Raw genomic sequence first — 24,955 nt, 5'->3', positions numbered from 1 at the left:
TGTCTTCAACTTCCAATTGTGGCCTCTTGTTTCTGTGTCCCCTCCCTGGAACATCCTGTCTTTGTCCACCTTGTCTATTCCACGCAGTATTTTATATGTCGTTATCATGTCTCCCCTGACCCTCCTGTCCTCCAGTGTCGTCAGGCCGATTTCCCTTAATCTTTCTTCATAGGACATTCCCCTTAGCTCTGGAACTAACCTTGTCGCAAACCTTTGTACTTTCTCTAGTTTCTTGACGTGCTTTATCAAGTGCGGGTTCCAAACAGGTGCTGCATACTCCAGTATGGGCCTGACATACACGGTGTACAGTGTCTTGAATGATTCCTTACTAAGGTATCGGAATGCTGTTCTCAGGTTTGCCAGGCGCCCATATGCTGCAGCAGTTATCTGATTGATGTGTGCTTCCGGAGACATGCTCGGTGTTATACTCACCCCAAGATCTTTCTCCTTGAGTGAGGTTTGCAGTCTTTGGCCACCTAGCCTATACTCTGTCTGTGGTCTTCTGTGCCCTTCCCCTATCTTCATGACTTTGCATTTGGCAGGATTAAATTCGAGAAGCCATTTGCTGGACCAGGTGTCCAGTCTGTCCAGGTCTCTTTGAAGTCCTGCCTGGTCCTCATCAGATTTAATTCTCCTCATTAACTTCACATCATCTGCAAACAGGGACACTTCTGAGTCTAACCCTTCCGTCATGTCGTTCACATATACCAAAAATAACACTGGTCCTAGGACCGACCCCTGTGGGACCCCGCTCGTCACAGGTGCCCACTGTGATACATCATTACGTACCATGACTCGTTGTTGCCTCCCTGTCAGGTATTCTCTGATCCATTGCAGTGCCCTTCCTGTTATATGCGCCTGATGCTCTAGCTTCTGCACTAATCTCTTGTGAATTCAATCCAGTGTGTGTGTGTGTGTGTGTTTGTGTGTGTGTGTGTGTGTGTGTGTGTGTGTGTGTGTGTGTGTGTGTGTGTGTGTGTGTGTGTGTGTGTGTGTACTCACCTAATTCACCTAATTGTTGTTGCAGGAGTCGAGACTCAGCTCCTGGCCCCTCTTCTTCACTGATCGCTACTAGGTCCTCTCTCTCTCTGCTTCCTGAGCTGTATCATACCTCTTCTTAAAACTATGTATGGTTCCTGCCTCCACTACTTCACTTGCTAGGCTAGTCCACTTCCTGACAACTCTATGACTGAAGAAATACTTCCTAACATCCCTGTGACTCGTCTGAGTCTTCAGCTTCCAGTTGTGACCCCTTGTCCCTGTGTCCCCTCACTGGAACATCCTATCTCTGTCCACCTTGTCTATTCCCTGCAGTATCTTGTATGTCGTTATCATGTCTCCCCTGACCCTTCTGTTCTCCTGTGTCGTCAGTCCGATCTCCCTCAACCTTTCCTCGTACGACATTCCCCTGAGCTCTGGGACTAGCCTTGTTGCAAACCTTTGTACTTTCTCTAATTTCTTGACGTGCTTGACCAGGTGTGGGTTCCAGACTGGTGCTGCATACTCCAGTATGGGCCTAACATACACAGTGTACAGTGTCTTGAACGATTCCTTATTAAGGTATCGGAACGCTATTCTCAGGTTTGCCAGGCGCCCGTATGCTGCAGCAGTTATTTGGTTGATGTGTGCCTCCGGTGATGTGCTCGGTGTTATGGTCACCCCAAGGTCTTTCTCCCTGAGTGAGGTCTGTAGTCTTTGTCCACCTAGCCTATACCCTGTCTGCGGTCTTCTTTGCCCCTCCCCAATCTTCATGACTTTGCATTTGGCTGGATTGAATTCGAGAAGCTAGTTACTGGACCACATGTCCAGCCTGTCCAGGTTTCTTTGCAGTCCTGCCTCATCCTCATCCGATTTAATTCTTCTCATCAACTTCACATCATCTGCAAACAGGGACACTTCAGAGTCTATTCCTTCCATCATGTTTTTCACATATATCAAAAATAGCACTGGTCCTAGAACTGACCCCCGTGGGACCCCGCTCGTCACAGGCGCCCACTGTGATACCTCTTCACGTACCATGACTCGTTGCTTCCTCCCTGTCAGGTATTCCCTGATCCATTGCAGTGCCCTCCCTGTTACATGCGCCTGATCCTTCAGCTTCTGCACTAATCTCTTGTGGGGAACTGTGTCAAAGGCCTTCCTGCAGTCTAGGAAAACGCAATCTACCCACCCCTCTCTCTCGTGTCTTACTTCTGTTACCTTGTCATAAAACTCCAGGAGGTTTGCGATACAAGATTTGCCTTCCATGAACCCATGCTGGTTTTCATTTATAATCTTGTTCCTTTCCAGGTGTTCGACCACTCTCCTCCTGATAATCTTCTCCATGACTTTGCACACAATACATGTCAGAGACACAGGTCTGTAGTTTAGCGCCTCGTTTGGGGACAACATTAGCTGTCTTCCATTTCTCAGGTAGTTGCCCAGTTTCAAGGGATGTTTTGAAGATTGTGGTTAGAGGCACGCACAGCATCTCTGCTTCTTCTCTAAGGACCCATGGGGAGATGTTTTCCGGTCCCATCGCCTTTGAGGTGTCAAGGTCACTTAGGAGCTTCTTCACCTCCTCCTCAGTTGTTCGTATGTCATCCAACACTTGTTGGTATATTCCCTCTTGATGTTCCCTTCTGTGCTGTCTTCCCACAGCCCTTCCTGTCTCTAATGTAAAAACTTCCTTAAATCTCCTGTTCAGCTCCTCTCATACCTCCTGATCATTTCTTGTGAGTTCTCCACCTTCTGTCCTTAATCTGATCACCTGGTCTTTGACTGTTGTCTTCCTGCTGATGTGGCTATACAACAGTTTCGGGTCAGTCTTGATTCTCGATGCTATGCCATTTTCATACTGTCGCTGGGCCTCCCTCCATACCTGTGCATACTCATTCCTGGCTCTGCGACTGATCTCCCTATTTTCGTGTGTTCTCTGCCTTCTGTACTTTTTCCATTCTCTATTGCACTTTGTTTTTGCCTCCTTACACCGTCGGGTAAACCAGGGGCTCGTTCTGGCCTTCCCGTTGTTACTGTTGCCCTTGGGAATAAACCTTTCCACTGCCTCCTTGCATTTTGTTGTTACATATTCCATCATTTCATTTACTGGCTTTCCTGCCAGTTCTCTGTCCCACTGGACCTCCCGCAGGAAGTTCAACCCTATGTAGTCCCCTCTTTTATAGTCAGGCTTTTCCCATTCAACTCCTGTTATTCTCTCCACTTGCAGCTCTACTATGTATTCAAAGCACAGAACCACGTGGTCGCTAGCTCCTAGGGGACTCTCATACTTGATGTCCTCAATGTCTGAGCTGCCCAGGGTGAACACAAGGTCTAATCTTACTGGTTCATCCTCCCCTCTCACTCTGGTAGTGTCCTTAACATGTTGGTGCATGAGGTTTTCCAGCACCACATCCAATATCCTGGCTCTCCATGTTTCGGGACCCCCATGTGGCTCCAGGTTTTCCCAGTCAATCTCCCTGTTGTTGAAATCCCCCATAACCATCAACTTTGCTCTGCTGGAGTGAGCTCTTCTTGCCACCTCAGCAAGTGTGTCCACCATTGCTCTGTTGCTCTCTTCATATTCCTCTCTTGGCCTCCTGCAGTTCTGTGGTGGATTATACATCACTGCAATGACCACTTTGTGTTCCCCAGACTGAAGTGTACCTGCTATGTAGTCTCTTTCTCCCGTCTCATCTATGCCTTCCATTTTCTCGAATTTCCATCTGTTTTTTACGAGCAGAGCAAACCCCACCTCCCCCCCCTGCCCATTCTATCTTTCCTCATGATCTGGTATCCTGGTGGGAAGATTGCATCTGTTATTGTCTACGTGAGTTTTGTTTCTGTAACTGCTATGATGTCTGGGGACTTCTCATTGATTCTTTCTTGCCATTCCTCATGTTTATTCGTTAATCCATCTGCATTTGTGTACCAAACCTTCAACTTCTGTTCTAATACTGTAACTGTGGTGCGGGGGGTGGAAACAGAGGGATCGGTGTGTGATGGTTGTTTGTGTGTGTGTGTGTGTGTGTGTGTGTGTGTGTGTGTGTGTGTGTGTGTTCTGGGTATAATAACCAGTGTTATCCTGGTTTTCTCGTGAGGTTGTCAGTTATCATGTGAGGTTCCTGGTTATCTCGTTAGGTTGTCAGTTATCATGTGAGGTTCCTGGTTATCATGTGAGGCTGTCAATTATCACGTGAGGTTCCTAGTTATCACATGAGGTTGTCGGTTATCACGTGAGGTTCCTCGTTATCTCGTGAGGTTGTCAGTTATCACGTGGGGCTGTTAGTTATCACGTGAAGTTCCTTGTTATCACGTGAGGTTATTCGTTATCTCGTGAGGCAGTCAGTTCTCACGTGAGGCAGTCAGTTATCTCGTGAGGTTGTCAGTTATCTCGTGAGGTTGTCAGTTATCTCGTGAGGTTGTCAGTTATCACGTGAGGTTCTATCACTGCAGTGTGTAATGTTGCAGTAATTGCCTCGGTGTTGCGTGCCTCGCCTACCTCAACCAGTGTTTGCGCTCTGCGCTGCTCTGCGCTGCTCTGTGCTGCTCTACTTTACAAGACTTGCTTCATAACACATTGTGGAATATTTCACCGTAAAATAACCTCTGCAGTGGTAATATACGGAGTCTGTCAGGCGCCCCAATATATCTTTCACTAGTCTGTGATATACCTGTGATATAGCCCGTGATATACCTTGGCCACGCTTGTCTGATGTTTGTCTGGTCAGCCAGGCTGGACACTACTGCCTCTCACAACTACTGGACCACTATGATATGGTCTTGGATGGTCACTACTGCCTCTCACAACTACTGGACCACCATGACATGGTCGTGGATGGTCACTACTGCCTCTCACAACTACTGGACCACCATGACATGGCCTTGGATGGTCACTACTGCCTCTCACAACTAATTGACCACTATGATATGGTCTTGGATGGTCACTAATGCCTCTCACAACTACTGGACCACTGTGACATGGTCTTGGATGGTCACTACTGCCTCTCACAACTACTGGACCACTATGACATGGTCTTGGATGGTCACTATTGCCTCTCACAACTACTGGACTACTATGACATGGTCGTGGATGGTCACTACTGCCTCTCACAACTACTGGACCACTGTGACATGGTCTTGGATGGTCACTACTGCCTCTCACAACTACTGGACCACTATGACATGGTCGTGGATGGTCACTACTGCCTCTCACAACTACTGGACTACTATGACATGGTCTTGGATGGTCACTACTGCCTCTCACAACTACTGGACCACTATGACATGGTCTTGGATGGTCACTACTGCCTCTCACAACTACTGGACCACTATGACATGGTCTTGGATGGTCACTACTGCCTCTCACAACTGCTGGACCACTATGACATGGTCTTGGATGGTCACTACTGCCTCTCACAACTACTGGACCACTATGACATGGTCGTGGATGGTCACTACTGCCTTTCACAACTGCTGGACCACTATGACATGGTCTTGGATGGTCACTACTGCCTCTCACAACTACTGGACCACTATGACATGGTCTTGGATGGTCACTACTGCCTCTCACAACTACTGGACCACTATGACATGGTCTTGGATGGTCACTACTGCCTCTCACAACTACTGGACCACTATGACATGGTCTTGGATGGTCACTACTGCCTCTCACAACTACTGGACTACTATGACATGGTCGTGGATGGTCACTCTTGCCCCTCACAACTACTAGACTGCTACAAGAATAATAGAATACAAAGAGTAATGGAACACAAGAGTAATAGAACACAAAGAGTAATGGAACACAAAGCGCAATGGAACACAAGAGTAATAGAACACAAAGAGTTATGGAAGACAAGAGCAACAGAACACAAAGTAAGAGTGCAGAGAGTTAGGTCAGAGGTTGTGTGTGCACATGTGTACATGCACGAGTCTGTGTATGTTTAAACGCTCATGACTAACCAACACCTGTGTACACAATCGATCTCACCTGCAGACAGGTGTTTACACACAGGATAGCAGGGAGGTTCAATGGTGTTAATGGTGTTAATGGTAACTATGGTGACATATGCTGCCGATCCCATCATTAACACTGCCACTCTGAGTAATGCTTTGAATTTGCAATCTTAGATTCTAATTTCAGTAGTAATAGTGTCTTTGAAACACACACACACACACACACACACACACACACACACACACACACACATAACGATAGTATGAAAATGACAGCAGCGAAAGCCAAATCTGACCCGAAGCTGTTGAACAGCCATATCAGGAGGAGAGCACCAGGTAATCAGGCTGAGGAAGGAAGGAGGGAAGATCACAAGAAATGACCGTGAAGTATGTAAGGAACTCAACATGAGTTTCAAAGAAGTGTTCACAGAGGAAACAAGGGACTCCAGAAAGACGGAGAGGTGGGGTACACCACCAAGTGTTGGACACAATACATACAACTGAGGAAGAAGTGAAGAGGCTGCTAAGCGAGCTAGATACCTCAAAGGCGATGGGACCGGATAACAATCTTTCCATGGGTCCTGAGAGAGGGAGCAGAGGCGCTGTGTGTACCCCTAACAACAATATTCAACACATCTATTGAAACAGGGCGACTACCTGAGGTGTGGAAGACAGCAAATGTAGTCCCAATTTTTGAAAAAGGAGACAGACACGAAGCAATAAACTACAGACCACACATATTCAAGGACGGAAAATCCTGTGTCACAAACCTCCTGGAGTTATATGACAAGGTGACAGCAGTGAGAGAGGTGTTTGTTGATTGCATTTTCTTAGACTGTAAAAAAGCTTTTGACACAATTCCACACAGGAGATTAGTGCAAAAGCTAAAGGACTAGACAGGTATAACAGGGAAGGCACTGCAATGGATCAGAGAATACCTGACAGGAAGTCAATAGCGAGTCATGGTACGTGACGAGGTGTCGGACTGGGCGCCTGTGACGAACGGGGTTCCACAGAGCTCAGTCCTAGGACCAGTGCTCTTTCTGGTATATGTCAATGGCATAACGGAAGAGACTCAGAAGTGTCTCTATTTGCAGACAGTGGGAAGTTTATGAGAATTCAATTGTAGGAGGACCAGGCAGGACTACAAAGGGATCTGGACAGGCTACAGGCCTGGTCTAGCAACTGGTTCTTGGAGTTCAATCCCGCCAAGTGCAAAGTCAGGAAGATGAGGGAAGGGCAAAGAAGACCGCAGACAAAATACAACCTAGGGGGCCAAAGACTACAAACCTCACTCAAGGAAAAGGATCTTGAGGTCAGTATAATACCGAACATTTCTCCTGAGGTGCACATCAACCAAATAACTGCTGCAGCATATGGGTAACTAGTAAACCTAAGAACATCTTTCCGACATCTCAGTAAGGAATCGTTCAGGACTCTGTATACCGTGTACGTCAGGTCTATATTTGAGTATGCAGCACCAGTTTGTAACCCACACCTAGCCACGCACGTCAAGAAATTAGAGAAAGTGCAAAGGTTTGCAACGAGACTAGTCCTGGAGCTAAGGGGCATGTCCTACGAGGAGAGGTTAAGGGAAATTGACCTGACGACACTGGAGGACAGGAGGGACATGGGACGGGGGGCGGACAAGATAATGACATAAAATACTGAGAGGAATCGACAAGGTGGACAGAGACAGGATATTCTAGAGATGGGACACAGCAACAAGGGGTCACAACTGGAAGTTGAAGAATCAGACGAGTCACAGAGATGTTAGGAAGTATTTCTTCAGTCACAAAGTTGACAGGAAGTTGAATAGTCTGCAGAGTGAGGTGGTGGAGGCAGGATCCATACATAATTTAAGAAGAGGTATCATAAAGCTCAAGGAGCAGGGAGTAACCTAGTGGCGACCAGTGATGAGGCGGGGCCAGTAGCTGTGTTTTAACTCCTGCAACCGCAACTAGATGAGTACACACACACACACACACACATCAAAACTCTTATTGTTTCCTTCAAATTCATGTTTTTTTTTTCATAATATGACAAGACTGCCGAAAGAATCTCGTAATTATGTCTCTATTTTTTTTAATTTGAGGGTAATTAGGAACATTTTGAAACATTAATGAGAGGCAGTGACCTGACCCAGCAGTGACCTGACCCAGCAGTGACCTGACCCAGCAGTGACCTGACCCAGCAGTGACCTGACCCAGCAGTGACCTGATCCAGCAGTGACCTGATCCAGCAGTGACCTGATCCAGCAGTGACCTGACCCAGCAGTGACCTGACCCAGCAGTGACCTGACCCAGCAGTGATCTGACCCAGCAGTGACCTGACCCAGCAGTGATCTGACCCAGCAGTGACCTGACCCAGCAGTGATCTGACCCAGCAGTGACCTGACCCAACAGTGACCTGACCCAGCAGTGACCTGACCCAGCAGTGACCTGGCCCAGCAGTGACTTGACCCAGCAGTGACCTGACCCAGCCGTGACCTGACCCAGCAGTGACCTGACCCAGCAGTGACCTGACCCAGCAGTGACCTGACCCAGCAGTGACCTGACCCAGCAGTGATCTGACCCAGCAGTGACCTGACCCAACAGTTACCTGACCCAGCAGTGGCCTGGCCCAGCAGTGACCTGACCCAGCAGTGACCTGACCCAGCAGTGATCTGACCCAGCAGTGATCTGACCCAGCAGTGACCTGACCCAGCAGTGATCTGACCCAGCAGTGACCTGACCCAACAGTGACCTGACTCAGCAGTGACCTGACCCAGCAGTGACCTGATCCAGCAGTGACCTGACCCAGCAGTGACCTGACCCAGCAATGACCTGACCCAGCAGTGATCTGACCCAGCAGTGACCTGACCCAGCAGTGATCTGACCCAGCAGTGACCTGACCCAGCAGTGATCTGACCCAGCAGTGACCTGACCCAACAGTGACCTGACCCAGCAGTGACCTGACCCAGCAGTGACCTGACCCAGCAGTGACTTGACCCAGCAGTGACCTGACCCAGCAGCGACCTGACCCAGTAGTGACCTGACCCAGCAGTGACTGACCCAGCAGTGACCTGACCCAGCAGTGACCTGACCCAGCAGTGACCTGACCCAGCAGTGACGACCCAGCAGTGACCTGACCCAGCAGTGACCTGACCCAGTAGTGACCTGACCCAGCAGTGACCTGACCCAGCAGTGACCTGACCCAGAAGTGACCTGACCCAGCAGTGATCTGACCCAGCAGTGACCTGACCCAACAGTGACCTGACCCAGCAGTGACCTGACCCAGCAGTGACCTGACGCAGCAGTGATCTGACCCAGCAGTGACCTGACCCAGCATTTATCTGACCCAGCAGTGACCTGATCCAGCAGTGATCTGACCCAGCAGTGACCTGACCCAACAGTGGTCTGACCCAGCAGTGACCTGACCCAGCAGTGACCTGACCCAGCAGTGACCTGACCCAGCAGTGACCTGACCCAGCAGTGACCTGATCCAGCAGTAACCTGACCAAGCAGTGACCTGACCCAGCAGTGGCCTGACCCACCAGTGACCTGACCCAGCAGTGACCTGACCCAGCAGTGAAATGACCCAGCAGTGACCTGACCCAGCAGTGACTTGACCCAGCAGTGACCTGACCCAGCAGTGACCTGACCCAGTAGTGACCTGACCCAGCAGTGACTGACCCAGCAGTGACCTGACCCAACAGTGACCTGACCCAGCAGTGACCTGACCCAGCAGTGACTTGACCCAGCAGTGACCTGACCCAGCAGTGACCTGACCCAGCAGTGATCTGACCCAGCAGTGACCTGACCCAGCAGTGACCTGACCCAGTAGTGACCTGACCCAACAGTGACCTGACCCAGTAGTGACCTGATCCAGCAGTGACCTGACCCAGCAGTGACCTGACCCAGCAGTGATCTGACCCAGCAGTGACCTGACCCAGCAGTGATCTGACCCAGCAGTGACCTGATCCAGCAGTGATCTGACCCAGTAGTGACCTGACCCAACAGTGACCTGACCCAGCAGTGACCTGACCCAGCAGTGACTTGACTCAGCAGTGACCTGACCCAGCAGTGACCTGACCCAGTAGTGACCTGACCCAGCAGTGACCTGACCCAGCAGTGACCTGACCCAGCAGTGATCTGACCCAGCAGTGACCTGACCCAGCAGTGATCTGACCCAGCAGTGACCTGACCCAGCAGTGACCTGACCCAGCAGTGACCTGACCCAACAGTGACCTGACCCAGCAGTGACCTGACCCAACAGTGACCTGACCCAGCAGTGACCTGACCCAGCAGTGACCTGACCCAGCAGTGACCTGACCCAGCAGTGACCTGGCCCAGCAGTGACCTGACCCAGCAGTGACCTGACCCAGCAGTGACCTGACCCAGCAGTGACCTGACCCAGCAGTGACCTGACCCAGCAGTGACTTGACCCAGCAGTGACTTGACCCAGCAGTGACTTAACCCAGCAGTGACTTGACCCAGCAGTGACCTGACCCAGCAGTGACCTGACCCAGCAGTGGCTTGACTCAACAGTGACCTGACCCAGCAATGACTGTCAGCGATTCTTGTACCAGCAGTGACTGCCTCCCATCTTTTACTAGCAGTGATTGTCGCCCATTCTTGTACCAGAAGTGATTGTCACTCATTCTTGTACCAGCAGTGATTTTCACTCATTCTTGTATCAGCAGTGACTGTCACCCATTCTGGTACCAGGAGTGGCTGCCACCCATTCTTCTACGAGCAATAACTTCTACCCATTCTTGTACCAGCAGCGATTGTCACCCATTCTTGTACCAGCAGCGATTGTCACCCATTCTTGTACCAGCAGTGACTCTCACCCATTCTTGCACGTGCAGTGACTGCCATCCATTCTTGTACGAGCAGTGATTGTCACCCATTCTTGTACAAACAGTGATTGTCACCCATTCTTGTACGAGCAGTGATTGTCACCCATTCTTGTACGAGCAGTGATTGTCACCCATTCTTGTACGAACAGTGATTGACACCCATTCTTGTACCAGCAGTGACTGACACCCATTCTTGTACCAGCTGTGATTGTCACCCATTCTCTGTAATAATAATAATAATAATAATAATAATAATAATAATAATAATAATAGTAATATTTATAATAGTAATAATAATAATAATAATAATAATAATAATAATAATAATAATATTTATAATAATAATAATAATAATAATAGTAATAATAATAGTAATATTTATAATAATAATAATAATAATAATAATAATAATAATAATAACAATAGTAACAGTAATAATAGAAGGCGTGGTAGGTAAGTTTCGGGTGCCAAGTGTAAATGATAAAAGGGGCTCATGATTAGGAAGAAGTTTGATAATAGGTAATACATATTTTAACAGCAAAAGAAGGATAAATAAGTATACAATATATGATATAGGGCGTAATAACAGTAGTTTGTTGGACTGTGTATTGGTAGGTAAGAGACTGTTGAGTAGACTTCAGGATGTACATGTTTATAGAGGGGCCACAGATATATCAGATCATGTTTTAGCTGTATCATCAGTGTGAGTTAAATGTAGATGGGATACAAGGAGAGTGGTATCAGTAAGTAAGAGAAAGATGAAGGTTTATAAACTAAAGGAGGAGGATGAGGCGGCGGTTAGGGTCAGATATAAACAATTTTTGGAAGAAAAGTGGGCTAGTGAGAGTACAGGCAATGAATTTGAAGAGGTACGGGATAAATTGAAGAGTGTAATGTTGGAGTGTTCAGCAGAAGTTTGTGGTTACTGGAAAGTGGGTGCAGGAGGGAAGAAGAGCAACTGGTGGATTGGTGAGGCAAAGAGAGTAAGAGAGAAAAAGTTATCATATGAGAGGCTTTTACAGAGTAGAAGTGATACAGGAAGGGAAGGATATAGGGAGAGAAAAAGAGAGGTTAAGAGAATGGTGAAGGAATGTATCAGGAGAGGAACTGAGTGGGAGATGCTATCAACAAATTATGCAGAGAATAAGAAAAAGTTTTGGAGTGAGATTAATAAGTTAAGAAAGCCTAGGGAGCAAATGTAGTTGACAGTTTAAAATAGAAGAGGAGACTTATTAGATTGAGAGTTGAAGGTATCAGGAAGATGGAAGGAATATTTTGCGGAGCTATTAAATGCTCATGAAGATAAGGAAGCTTTGATTTTGTGCACTGAGCAGGGAACTATAAGATCTTGTATACAGGATTGAGAAAGAAATACAAGTGTGTGGGAGGTATGTGAGGCTGTATTGATGGGATCAAGACAGATATAGTTTTGGAGTGGTTAGTGCTTTTATTTAATAAATGTATGAAACGGGGAAGGTACCAAAGAATTGGCAGAGAGTATGCATAGCTTTTTTGTATAAAAGCAAAGGGAACAAAAAACAGTGTAAAAATTATAAGGGAATAAAACTGTTCAGTATACCTGGTAAGGTGTGTGGTAGAGTTATTATTGAAGGAATTATGAATAAGATGGAGAGCAGGATCACAGATGAGCAAGGAGGCTTTAGGAAGTGTAGGGGGTGTGTAGACCAACATGAAATGTGTAGGTGAACAGTATTTAAATCAGGGTAAAGAGGTTTTCATTGCATTTATGGATTTGGAAAAGGCATATGATAGGGTGGATAAGGCAGCAATGTGACAGATGTTGCAAGTGTATGGAATAGGAGGTAGGTTACTAAAAGGAGAGAGGAAGATTATTTCCCAGTAAAAGTAGGTCTTCGACTAGGATGTGTGATATCTCCATGGTTGTTCATTATATTTATAGATGAGGTTGTAAGAAAAGTGAATGTTAGTGTCTTGGCAAGAGGTGTGGGATTAAGAGATAAATAATCTAACACAAAGTGGGAGTTGTCACAGTTGCTTTTTGCTGATAACACTGTGCTTTTGGGAGATTCTGAAGAAAAGTTGCAGAGGTTGGTGGATGAGTTTCGTAAGGTATGTAAAAGAAGGAAATTAAAAGTGAGCATAGGAAAAAGTAATGTGATGAAGTTAACAAAAAATTAGGAAACGAAAGATTGGGTATCAGATTGGAGGGAGGGAGCATGGAGGAAGTGAATGTATTAAGACATTTGGGAGTGGACTTATCAGCAGATGGGTTTGTGAAAGATGAGGTAAACCATAGAATTGATTCTGAAGGATAAAGGATGATTGGAGCACTAAGGAGTCTATGGAGACAAACAATGTTATCCCTGGAAGAAAAGAGGCTAATGTATAAGAGTATAGTGGCACCAATGCTCTTATATGGGTGTGAAGCATGGGTGGTGAATGTTGTAACAAGGAGAAGGCTGGAGGCTGGAGGTCTGAGCGCAATATGAGGTGTGAATATAATACAGAGAATATGTAGCTTGGAGATTAGAAGGAGGTGCTGGGTTTCTAAAAGTATTATCCAGAGGGTTGAGGAGGGGTTGTTGAGGTGGTCTCGAGATTTAGAGAGGATGGAACAAAATAGAAAGACTTGGAGAGTATATAAATCTGTAGTGGAAGGAAGATGGAGTAGGGGTCGGCCTAGAAATGATTGGAGGGGGTAAAGGAGGTTTTGTGTGCGAGGAGTTTGAACTTCCAGCAAGCGTATGTGAGCGTATTAGATAGGAGTGGAACGAAATGTATTTTATGGTTTGATGTGTTGTTGGAGTGCGAGCAAAGTAACATTTATGAAGGGATTCAGAAAACCGCGTAGCCAGACTCGAGTCCTAGAGGGATGAAGTACAGTGCCTGCACTCCATCACTGGCAAGACAGTGATGGAGTGAATGATGAAAATGTTTCTCGAGTCACCCTGCCTTGGTGGGAGACGGCCGAGGGGATAAACAACAATAATAATAATAATAATAATAATAATAATAATAATAATAATAATTAATAATATATCTGCCCTCTATCAGCTAATTTGCTTTGGCTAACACTTGACTATGTGTTCACTTTGTTCAGTGTTCCTGCGGTGTTCTGATGTGTTTCGTGTTCCTACCGCAGGTTCGTTCCGGTCCCCGCGGATCACGGAACACCCTACTGACATTACCGTACCCAGGAGTGAACCTGCGACTCTAAACTGCAAAGCCGAGGGCAAGCCGCCACCTACCATACGCTGGTTCAAGGATGGTCACCTGGTTAGGTAAGTTACTTGTGTTCACCTTAAGTTGCTAGTGTTCACCTTAAGTATCTAGTGTTCACTTTGTTAAGTTACTTGTGTTCACCTTGTTAAGTCACTTGTGTACAACTTAAGTTACTAGTGTTCGCCTTGTTAAGTTACTTTTGTTCACCTTGCTAAGTTACTTGTGTTCATCTTAAGTTGCTAGTGTTCACCTTAAGTATCTAGTGTTCACTTTGTTATGTTTCTTGTGTTCACCTTGTTAAGTCACTTGTGTTCAATTTAAATTACTAGTGTTCACCTTGTTAAGTTGTGTTCACCTTAAGTTACTAGTGTTCACCTTCAGTTACTAATGTTCACTTTAAGATACTTGTGTTCACCTTAAGTTACTAGTGTTCACCTTGTTAAGTTACTTGTGTTCACCTTGTTAAGTTACTAGTGTTCACCTTGTTAAGTTATTAGTGTTCTCCTTGTTAAGTTGCTAGTGTTCAACTTAAGTTACTTGTGTTCACCTTGTTAAGTTACTAGTGTTCACCTTAAGTTACTAGTGTTCACCTTAAGTTACTAGTGTTCAACTTAAGTTACTTGTGTTCACTTTGTAAAGTTGCTAGTGTTCACCTTGTTAAGTTATTAGTGTTCACCTTGTTAAGTTACTTGTGTTCACCTTGTTAAGTTACTTGTATTCACCTTGTTAAGTTACTAGTGTTCACCTTGTTAAGTTACTTGTGTTCACCTTGTTAAGTTTCTTGTGTTCACCTTGTTAAGTTACTTGTGTTCACCTTAAGTTACTAGTGTTCACCTAGCTAAGTTACAAGTGTTCACCTTGTTAAGTTATTATTGTTCACCTTGGTAAGTTACTAGTGTTCACCTACCTAAGTTACTAGTGTTCACCTTGTTAAGGTACTTGCGTTCACCTTAATTTACTAGTGTTCACCTTGTTAAGGTACTTGTGTTCACCTTAAGTTACTAGTGTTCACCTTGTTAAGTTACAAATGTTCACCTTGTTAAGGTACTTGTGTTCACCGTAAGTTACTAGTGTTCACCTTGTTAAGTTACTTATGTTCACCTTGTTAGGGTACTTGTGTTCACCTTAAGTTACTAGACTTCACCTTGTTAAGTTACTTGTGTCCACCTTGTTAAGTTACTAGTGTTCACCTTGTTAAGTTACTTGTGTTCGCCTTGTTAAGTTACTTGTGTTCACCTTGTTAAGTTACTAGTGTTCACCTTGTTAAGTTACTAGTGTTCACCTTGTTAAGTTACTAGTGTTCACCTTATTATATTACTTGTGTTCACCTTGTAAAGTTACTAGTGTTCACCTTGTTAAGTTACTAATGTTCACTTTAAGATACTTGTGTTCACCTTGTTATGTTACTAGTCTTCACCTTGTTAAGTTACTAATGTTCACCTTGTTAAGCTACTTGTGTTCACCTTGTTAAGTTACTAGCGTTCACCTTGTCAAGTTACTTGCGTTCACCTTGTTAAGTTACTAGACTTCACCTTGTTAAGTTACTTGTGTTCACCTTGTAAAGTTACTTGTGTTCACCTTGTTAAGTTATTAGTGTTCACCTTGTTAAGTTACTTGTGTTCAATTTAAATTACTAGTGTTCACCTTGTTAAGTTGTCTTCACCTTAAGTTACTAGTCTTCACCTTCAGTTACTAATGTTCACCTTGTTAAGTTACTTGTGTTCACCTTGTAAAGTTACCAGTGTTCACCTTAAGTTACTAATGTTCACTTTAAGCTACTTGTGTTCACCTTAAGTTACTAGTGTTCACCTTGTTAAGTTACTTGTGTTCACCTTGTTAAGTTACTAGTGTTCACCTTAAGTTATTAGTGTTCACCTTGTTAAGTTGCTAGTGTTCAACTTAAGTTACTTGTGTTCACCTTGTTAAGTTACTAGTGTTCACCTTGTTAAGTTACTAGTGTTCACCTTGTTAAGTTACTAGTGTTCAACTTAAGTTACTTGTGTTCACTTTGTAAAGTTGCTAGTGTTCACCTTGTTAAGTTATTAGTGTTCACCTTGTTAAGGTACTTGTGTTCACCTTGTTAAGTTACTTGTATTCACCTTGTTAAGTTACTTGTGTTCACCTTGCTAAGTTACTAGCGTTCACCTTGTCAAGTTACTTGCGTTCACCTTGTTAAGTTACTAGACTTCACCTTGTTAAGTTACTTGTGTTCACCTTGTAAAGTTACTTGTGTTCACCTTGTTAAGTTATTAGTGTTCACCTTGTTAAGTTACTTGTGTTCAATTTAAATTACTAGTGTTCACCGTGTTAAGTTGTCTTCACCTTAAGTTACTAGTCTTCACCTTCAGTTACTAATGTTCACCTTGTTAAGTTACTTGTGTTCACCTTGTAAAGTTACCAGTGTTCACCTTAAGTTACTAATGTTCACTTTAAGCTACTTGTGTTCACCTTAAGTTACTAGTGTTCACCTTGTTAAGTTACTTGTGTTCACCTTGTTAAGTTACTAGTGTTCACCTTGTTAAGTTATTAGTGTTCACCTTGTTAAGTTGCTAGTGTTCAACTTAAGTTACTTGTGTTCACCTTGTTAAGTTACTAGTGTTCACCTTGTTAAGTTACTAGTGTTCACCTTGTTAAGTTACTAGTGTTCAACTTAAGTTACTTGTGTTCACTTTGTAAAGTTGCTAGTGTTCACCTTGTTAAGTTATTAGTGTTCACCTTGTTAAGGTACTTGTGTTCACCTTGTTAAGTTACTTGTATTCACCTTGTTAAGTTACTTGTGTTCACCTTGCTAAGTTACTAGTGTTCACCTTGTTAAGTTACTTGTGTTCACCTTGTTAAGTTACTTGTGTTCACCTTGTTAAGTTACTTGTGTTCACCTTAAGTTACTAGTGTTCACCTAGCTAAGTTACAAGTGTTCACCTTGTTAAGTTATTATTGTTCACCTTGGTAAGTTACTAGTGTTCACCTACCTAAGTTACTAGTGTTCACCTTGTTAAGGTACTTGCGTTCACCTTAATTTACTAGTGTTCACCTTGTTAAGGTACTTGTGTTCACCTTAAGTTACTAGTGTTCACCTTGTTAAGTTACAAATGTTCACCTTGTTAAGGTACTTGTGTTCACCGTAAGTTACTAGTGTTCACCTTGTTAAGTTACTTATGTTCACCTTGTTAGGGTACTTGTGTTCACCTTAAGTTTACTAGAGTTCACCTTGTTAAGTTACTTGTGTTCACCTTGTTAAGTTACTAGTGTTCACCTTGTTAAGTTACTTGTGTTCGCCTTGTTAAGTTACTTGTGTTCACCTTGTTAAGTTACTAGTGTTCACCTTGTTAAGTTACTAGTGTTCACGTTGCTAAGTTACTAGTGTTCGCCTTGTTAAGTTATTAGTGTTCACCTTGTTAAGTTACTAGTGTTCACCTTGTTAAGTTACTAGTGTTCACCTTATTATATTACTTGTGTTCACCTTGTAAAGTTACTAGTGTTCACCTTGTTAAGTTACTAATGTTCACCTTGTTAAGCTACTTGTGTTCACCTTGTTAAGTTACTAGCGTTCACCTTGTCAAGTTACTTGCGTTCACCTTGTTAAGTTACTAGACTTCACCTTGTTAAGTTACTTGGGTTCACCTTGTAAAGTTACTTGTGTTCACTTTGTTAAGTTATTAGTGTTCACCTTGTTAAGTTACTAGTGTTCACCTTGTTAAGTTACTTGTTTTCACCTTGCTAAGGTATTTGTGTTCAACTTGTTAAGTTACTTGTGTTCACCTTGTTAAGTTACTAATGTTCGCCTTGTGAAGTTACTTGTGTTCACCTTCCTAAGTTACTTGTGTTCACCTTGATAAATTACTTGTGTTCACCTTGTTAAGTTACTTGTGTTTACCTTGTTAAGTTACTTGTGTTCACCTTGTTAAATTACTAGTCTTCACCTTGTTAAGTTACTTGTGTTCAAATTGTTAAGTTACTAGTCTTCACCTTGTTAAGTTACTTGTGTTCACCTTGTTAAGTTACTAGTGTTCACATTGCTAAGTTACTAGTGTTCACTATGTAAAGTTACTTGTGTTCCCCTTGTTAAGTTACTAGTGTTCACCTTGCTACGTTACTATTGTTCACCTTGTTAAGTTACTAGTGTTCATCTTGTTAAGTTACTTGTGTTCACCTTGCTAAGTTACTTGTGTTTACGTTGTTAAGTTACTAGTGTTCACCTTGCTAAGTTACTAGTGTTCATCTTGTTATTAGTGTTCACCTTTTTAAGTTACTAGTGTTCACCTTGTTAAGTTACTAGTGTTCACCTTGTTAAGTTACTAGTGTTCACCTTGTTAAGTTACTAATGTTCACCTTGTTAAGTTACTTGTGTTCACCTTAAGTTACTAGTCTTCACCTTGCTAAGTTACTAATATTCACCTTGTTAAGTTACTTGTGTTCACCTTGTTAAGTTACTAGTCTTCACCTTGCTAAGTTACTAATGTTCACCTTGTTAAGTTACTTGTGTTCACCTTGTTAAGTTACTAGCGTTCACCTTGTTAAGTTACTTGTGTTCACCATGTTAAGTTACTTGTGTTCACCTTGTTAAATTACTAGTCTTCACCTTGTTAAGTTACTTGTGTTCAAATTGTTAAGTTACTAGTCTTCACCCTGTTAAGTTACTTTTGTTCGCCTTATTAAGTTACTTGTGTTCAACTTGTAAAGTTGCTTGTGTCCACCTTGTTAAGTTATTAATGTTCACCTTGTTAAGTTACTAGTGTTCTACTTAAGTTACTTATGTTCACCTTCATAAGTTACTAGTGCTGACCTTGTTAAGTTACTAGTGTTCACATTGTTAAGTTACTAGTGTTCACCTTGTTAAGTTACTTGTGTTCTCCTTGCTAAGTTATTTGTGTTCACCTTGTTAAATTACTTGTGTTCACCATGTTAAGTTACTTGTGCTCACCTTGTTAAGATACTTGTGTTCACCATGTTAAGTTACTTGTGCTCACCTTGTTAAGTTACTAGTGTTCGCCTTGTTAAGTTACTTGTGCTCACCTTGCTAAGTTACTTGTGTTCACCTTGTTAAGTTACTAGTGTTCCCCTTGTTAAGTTACTATTGTTAATCTTGCTACGTTACTAGTGTTCACCTTGTTAAGTTAATTGTGTTCGCCTTGTTAAGTTACTAGTGTTCACCTTGTTAAGTTATTATTGTTCACCTTAAGTTAATAGTGTTCACCTTGTTAAGTTACTTGTGTTCAACTTGTTAAGTTACTAGTGTTCACCTTGTTAAGTTACTAGTGTTCACCTTGTTAAGTTATTATTGTTCACCTTAAGTTAATAGTGTTCACCTTGTTAAGTTACTTGTGTTCAACTTGTTAAGTTACTAGTGTTCACCTTGTTAAGTTACTAGTGTTCAACTTGTTAAGTTACTAGTGTTCACCTTGCTAAGTTACTAGTGTTCACCTTGTTAAGTTACTAGCGTTCACCTTGTTCAGTTACTAGTATTCACCTTGTTAACTTACTAGTGTTCTCCTTGTTAAGTTACTATTGTTAATCTTGCTACGTTACTAGTGTTCACCTTGTTAAGTTAATTGTGTTCGCCTTGTTAAGTTACTTGTGTTCACCTTGTTAAGTTACTAGTGTTCACCTTGTTAAGTTATTAGTGTTCACCTTGTTAAGTTGCTAGTGTTCAACTTAAGTTACTTGTGTTCACCTTGTTAAGTTACTAGTGTTCACCTTGTTAAGTTACTAGTGTTCACCTTAAGTTACTAGTGTTCACTTTGTAAAGTTGCTAGTGTTCACCTTGTTAAGTTATTAGTGTTCACCTTGTTAAGTTACTTGTGTTCACCTTGTTAAGTTACTTGTATTCACCTTGTTAAGTTACTTGTGTTCACCTTGCTAAGTTACTAGTGCTCACCTTGTTAAGTTACTTGTGTTCACCTTGTTAAGTTACTTGTGTTCACCTTGTTAAGTTACTTGTGTTCACCTTAAGTTACTAGTGTTCACCTAGCTAAGTTACAAGTGTTCACCTTGTTAAGTTATTATTGTTCACCTTGGTAAGTTACTAGTGTTCACCTACCTAAGTTACTAGTGTTCACCTTGTTAAGGTACTTGCGTTCACCTTAATTTACTAGTGTTCACCTTGTTAAGGTACTTGTGTTCGCCTTAAGTTACTAGTGTTCACCTTGTTAAGTTACAAATGTTCACCTTGTTAAGGTACTTGTGTTCACCGTAAGTTACTAGTGTTCACCTTGTTAAGTTACTTATGTTCACCTTGTTAGGGTACTTGTGTTCACCTTAAGTTACTAGAATTCACCTTGTTAAGTTACTTGTGTCCACCTTGTTAAGTTACTAGTGTTCACCTTGTTAAGTTACTTGTGTTCGCCTTGTTAAGTTACTTGTGTTCACCTTGTTAAGTTACTAGTGTTCACCTTGTTAAGTTACTAGTGTTCACCTTGTTAAGTTACTAGTGTTCACCTTATTATATTACTTGTGTTCACCTTGTAAAGTTACTAGTGTTCACCTTGTTAAGTTACTAATGTTCACTTTAAGATACTTGTGTTCACCTTGTTATGTTACTAGTCTTCACCTTGTTAAGTTACTAATGTTCACCTTGTTAAGCTACTTGTGTTCACCTTGTTAAGTTACTAGCGTTCACCTTGTCAAGTTACTTGCGTTCACCTTGTTAAGTTACTAGACTTCACCTTGTTAAGTTACTTGTGTTCACCTTGTAAAGTTACTTGTGTTCACCTTGTTAAGTTATTAGTGTTCACCTTGTTAAGTTACTTGTGTTCAATTTAAATTACTAGTGTTCACCTTGTTAAGTTGTCTTCACCTTAAGTTACTAGTCTTCACCTTCAGTTACTAATGTTCACCTTGTTAAGTTACTTGTGTTCACCTTGTAAAGTTACCAGTGTTCACCTTAAGTTACTAATGTTCACTTTAAGCTACTTGTGTTCACCTTAAGTTACTAGTGTTCACCTTGTTAAGTTACTTGTGTTCACCTTGTTAAGTTACTAGTGTTCACCTTGTTAAGTTATTAGTGTTCACCTTGTTAAGTTGCTAGTGTTCAACTTAAGTTACTTGTGTTCACCTTGTTAAGTTACTTGTGTTCACCTTGTTAAGTTGCTGGTATTCACCTTGCTAACTTAGTAGTGTTCACCATGTAAAGTTACTCGTGTTCCCCTTGTTAAGTTACTAGTGTTCACCTTGTTAAGTTACTAGTGTTCACCTTGCTAAGTTACTATTCACCTTGTTAAGTTACTAGTGTTCACCTTGTTAAGTTACTTGTGTTCACCTTGCTAAGTTCCTTTTGTTCACCTTGTTAAGTTACTAGTGTTCATCTTGTTAAGTTACTTGTGCTCACCTTGCTAAATTACTAGTGTTCACCTTGTTAAGTTACTTGTGTTCACCTTGTTAAGTTACTAGTGTTCACCTTGCTAAGCTACTAGTGTTCACCTTGATAAATTGCTTGTGTTCACCTTGTTCAGTTACTAGTGTTCACCTTGTTAAGCTACTAGTGTTCACCTTGATAAATTGCTTGTGTTCACCTTGTTCAGTTACTAGTGTTCACCTTGTTAAGTTACTAGTGTTCACCTTGTTAAGTTACTAGTGTTCACCTTGCTAAGTTACTTGTGCTCACCTTGTTAAGTTACTAGTGTTTGCCTTGTTAAGTTACTTGTGTTCACCTTGCTAAGTTGCTTGTGTTCTCCTTGATAAATTACTTGTGTTCACCTTGTTAAGTTACTTGTGTTACCTTGTTAAGTTACTTGTGTTCTCCTTGTTAAGTTACTAGTGTTCACCTTGCTAAGTTGCTAGTGTTCACTGCGTAAAGTTACTTGTGTTCCCCTTGTTAAGTTACTAGTCTTCACCTTGTTAAGTTACTATTGTTCACCTTGCTAAGTTGCTATTGTTCCCCTTGTTAAGTTACTAGTGTTCACCTTGTTAAGTTACTTGTGTTCACCTTGCTAAGTTATTTGTGTTCACCTTGCTAAGTTACTTGTATTCACCTCGTTAAGTTACTAGTGTTCACCTTGGTAAGTTACTAGTGTTCATCTTGTAAAGTTACTTGTGTTCCTTTTGTTAAGTTACTAGTGTTCACCTTGTTAAGTTACTAGTGTTCACCTTGCTAAGTTACTAATGTTCCGTTTGTTAAGTTACTAGTGTTCACCTTGCTAAGTTACTAGTGTTCACCTTGCTAAGTTGCTAGTGCTCACCTTGTTAAGTTACTAGTGTTCACTTTGTTAAGTTACTAGTGTTCACCTTGTTAAGTTACTAGTGTTCACCTTGTTAAGTTAATGGTGTTCACCTTGCTAAGTTACTAGTGTTCCTTTTAAGTTACTAGTGTTCACCTTGTTAAGTTACTAGTGTTCCCTTTGTTAAGTTACTATTGTTCACCTTGTTGAGTTACTAGTGTTCACCTTGTTAAGTTACTAGTGTTCACCTTGTTAAGTTAATGGTGTTCACCTTGCTAAGTTACTAGTGTTCCTTTTAAGTTACTAGTGTTCACCTTGTTAAGTTACTAGTGTTCCCTTTGTTAAGTTACTATTGTTCACCTTGTTGAGTTACTAGTGTTCACCTTGTTAAGTTACTAGTGTTCACCTTGTTCAACAGCCACAACCTTCTTCTCATAAAGGGGTCGAACACACTGTCATAACCTTCATCACATAAGGGGGGTCGAACGCTCTGCCACAACCTTCCTCATATAAGGGGGTTCGAACACACTGCCACAACCTTCCTCATATAAGGGAGGTCAAACACTGTCACATCCTTCCTCACATAAGGGGGGTCGAACACACTGTCTCACCCTTCCTCACATAAGGGGGTTCGAACACACTGTCACAACCTTCCTCACATAAGGGGATTCGAACACTCTGCCACAACCTTCCTCATATAAGGGGGTTCGAACACACTGTCACAACCTTCCTCATGTAAGGGGATTCGAACACACTGTCACAACCTTCCTCACATAAGGGGGATCGAACACACTGTCACAACCTTCCTCACATAAGGGGGGTCGAACACACTGTCACAACCTTCCTCACATAAGGGGGTCGAACACACTGTCACAACCTTCCTCACATAAGGGGGATCGAACACACTGTCACAACCTTCCTCACATAAGGGGGGTCGAACACACTGTCACAACCTTCCTCACATAAGGGGGTCGAACACACTGTCACAACCTTCCTCACATAAGGGGGTCGAACACACTGTCACAACCTTCCTCACATAAGGGGGTCGAACACACTGTCACAACCTTCCTCACATAAGGGGGTCGAACACACTGTCACAACCTTCCTCACATAAGGGGGTCGAACACACTGTCACAACCTTCCTCACATAAGGGGGTCGAACACACTGTCACAACCTTCCTCACATAAGGGGGTCGAACACACTGTCACAACCTTCCTCACATAAGGGGGTCGAACACACTGTCACAACCTTCCTCACATAAGGTGGGTCGAACACTGTCACAACCTTCCTCACATAAGGGGGGTCGAACACACTGTCACAACCTTCCTCACATAAGGGGGTCGAACACACTGTCACAACCTTCCTCACATAAGGGGGTCGAACACACTGTCACAACCTTCCTCACATAAGGTGGGTCGAACACACTGTCACAACCTTCCTCACATAAGGGGGGTCGAACACACTGTCACAACCCTCCTCACATAAGGGGGTCAAACACACCGTCACAACCTTCCTCACATAAGGGGGGTCGAACACAATGTCATAACCTTCCTCACATAAGGGGGGTCGAACACAATGTCATAACCTTCCTCACATAAGGGGGGTCGAACGCACTGTCACAACCCTCCTCACATAAGGGGGTCAAACACACTGTCACAACCTTCCTCACATAAGGGGGGTCGAACACAATGTCACAACCTTCCTCACATAAGGGGGGTCGAACACAATGTCACAACCTTCCTCACATAAGGGGGGTCGAACACAATGTCACAACCTTCCTCACATAAGGGGGGTCGAACACAATGTCACAACCTTCCTCACATAAGGGGGGTCGAACACAATGTCATAACCTTCCTCACATAAGGTGGGTCGAACACAATGTCACAACCTTCCTCACATAAGGGGGGTCGAACACAATGTCACAACCTTCCTCACATAAGGTGGGTCGAACACAATGTCACAACCTTCCTCACATAAGGGGGGTCGAACACAATGTCACAACCTTCCTCACATAAGGTGGGTCGAACACAATGTCACAACCTTCCTCACATAAGGTGGGTCGAACACAATGTCACAACCTTCCTCACATAAGGTGGGTCGAACACAATGTCACAACCTTCCTCACATAAGGTGGGTCGAACACAATGTCACAACCTTCCTCACATAAGCGGGTTCGAACGCACTGTCACAACCTTCCATTATAAATATTTTTTAGTTATTTTGTAAAAGATTTTAAATTTTTATTTTTTTTAGAGTTTTTAAGTTTTCAACTTTACTTATTTTGAACAACTTTTTTTGTTTGACTTTACATGACTCTCCATGTTGACTCTGACTATTATCTGACTCTCCATGTTGACTCTGACTATTATCTGACTCTCCATGTTGACTCTGACTATTATCTGACTCTCTATGTTGACTCTGACTATTATCTGACTCTCCATGTTGACCCTGACTATTATCTGACTCTCCATGTTGACTCTGACTATTATCTGACTCTCCATGTTGACTCTGACTATTATCTGACTCTCCATGTTGACTCTGACTATTATCTGACTCTCCATGTTGACCCTGACTATTATCTGACTCTCCATGTTGACTCTGACTATTATCTGACTCTCCATGTTGACTCTGACTATTATCTGACTCTCCATGTTGACTCTGACTATTATCTGACTCTCCATGTTGACTCTGACTATTATCTGACTCTCTATGTTGACTCTGACTATTATCTGACTCTCCATGTTGACTCTGACTATTATCTGACTCTCCATGTTGACTCTGACTATTATCTGACTCTCTATGTTGACTCTGACTATTATC

At 42.8% G+C, this 24,955-nt stretch overlaps 1 protein-coding gene across 1 annotated transcript in view; it reads left to right on the top strand.

Moving 5' to 3' along the window:
• Positions 1-11,535: 11,535 nt before the first annotated feature.
• LOC128697097 (roundabout homolog 2) overlaps positions 11,536-24,955 on the top strand; it is a 124,234-nt gene continuing 110,814 nt past the window's right edge. Inside the window, exons 1-2 of the mRNA XM_070095090.1 lie at positions 11,536-11,746; positions 13,860-14,040. Of these exons, the coding sequence (XP_069951191.1) occupies positions 11,536-11,746; positions 13,860-14,040 (392 nt within the window). The remainder of the gene's footprint in view (positions 11,747-13,859; positions 14,041-24,955) is intronic.

The sequence above is a fragment of the Cherax quadricarinatus genome, chromosome 49 (genome assembly GCF_038502225.1).
Source record: "Cherax quadricarinatus isolate ZL_2023a chromosome 49, ASM3850222v1, whole genome shotgun sequence".
NCBI lineage: Eukaryota > Metazoa > Arthropoda > Malacostraca > Decapoda > Parastacidae > Cherax > Cherax quadricarinatus.
This window is presented reverse-complemented; position numbering and strand designations above follow the sequence as displayed.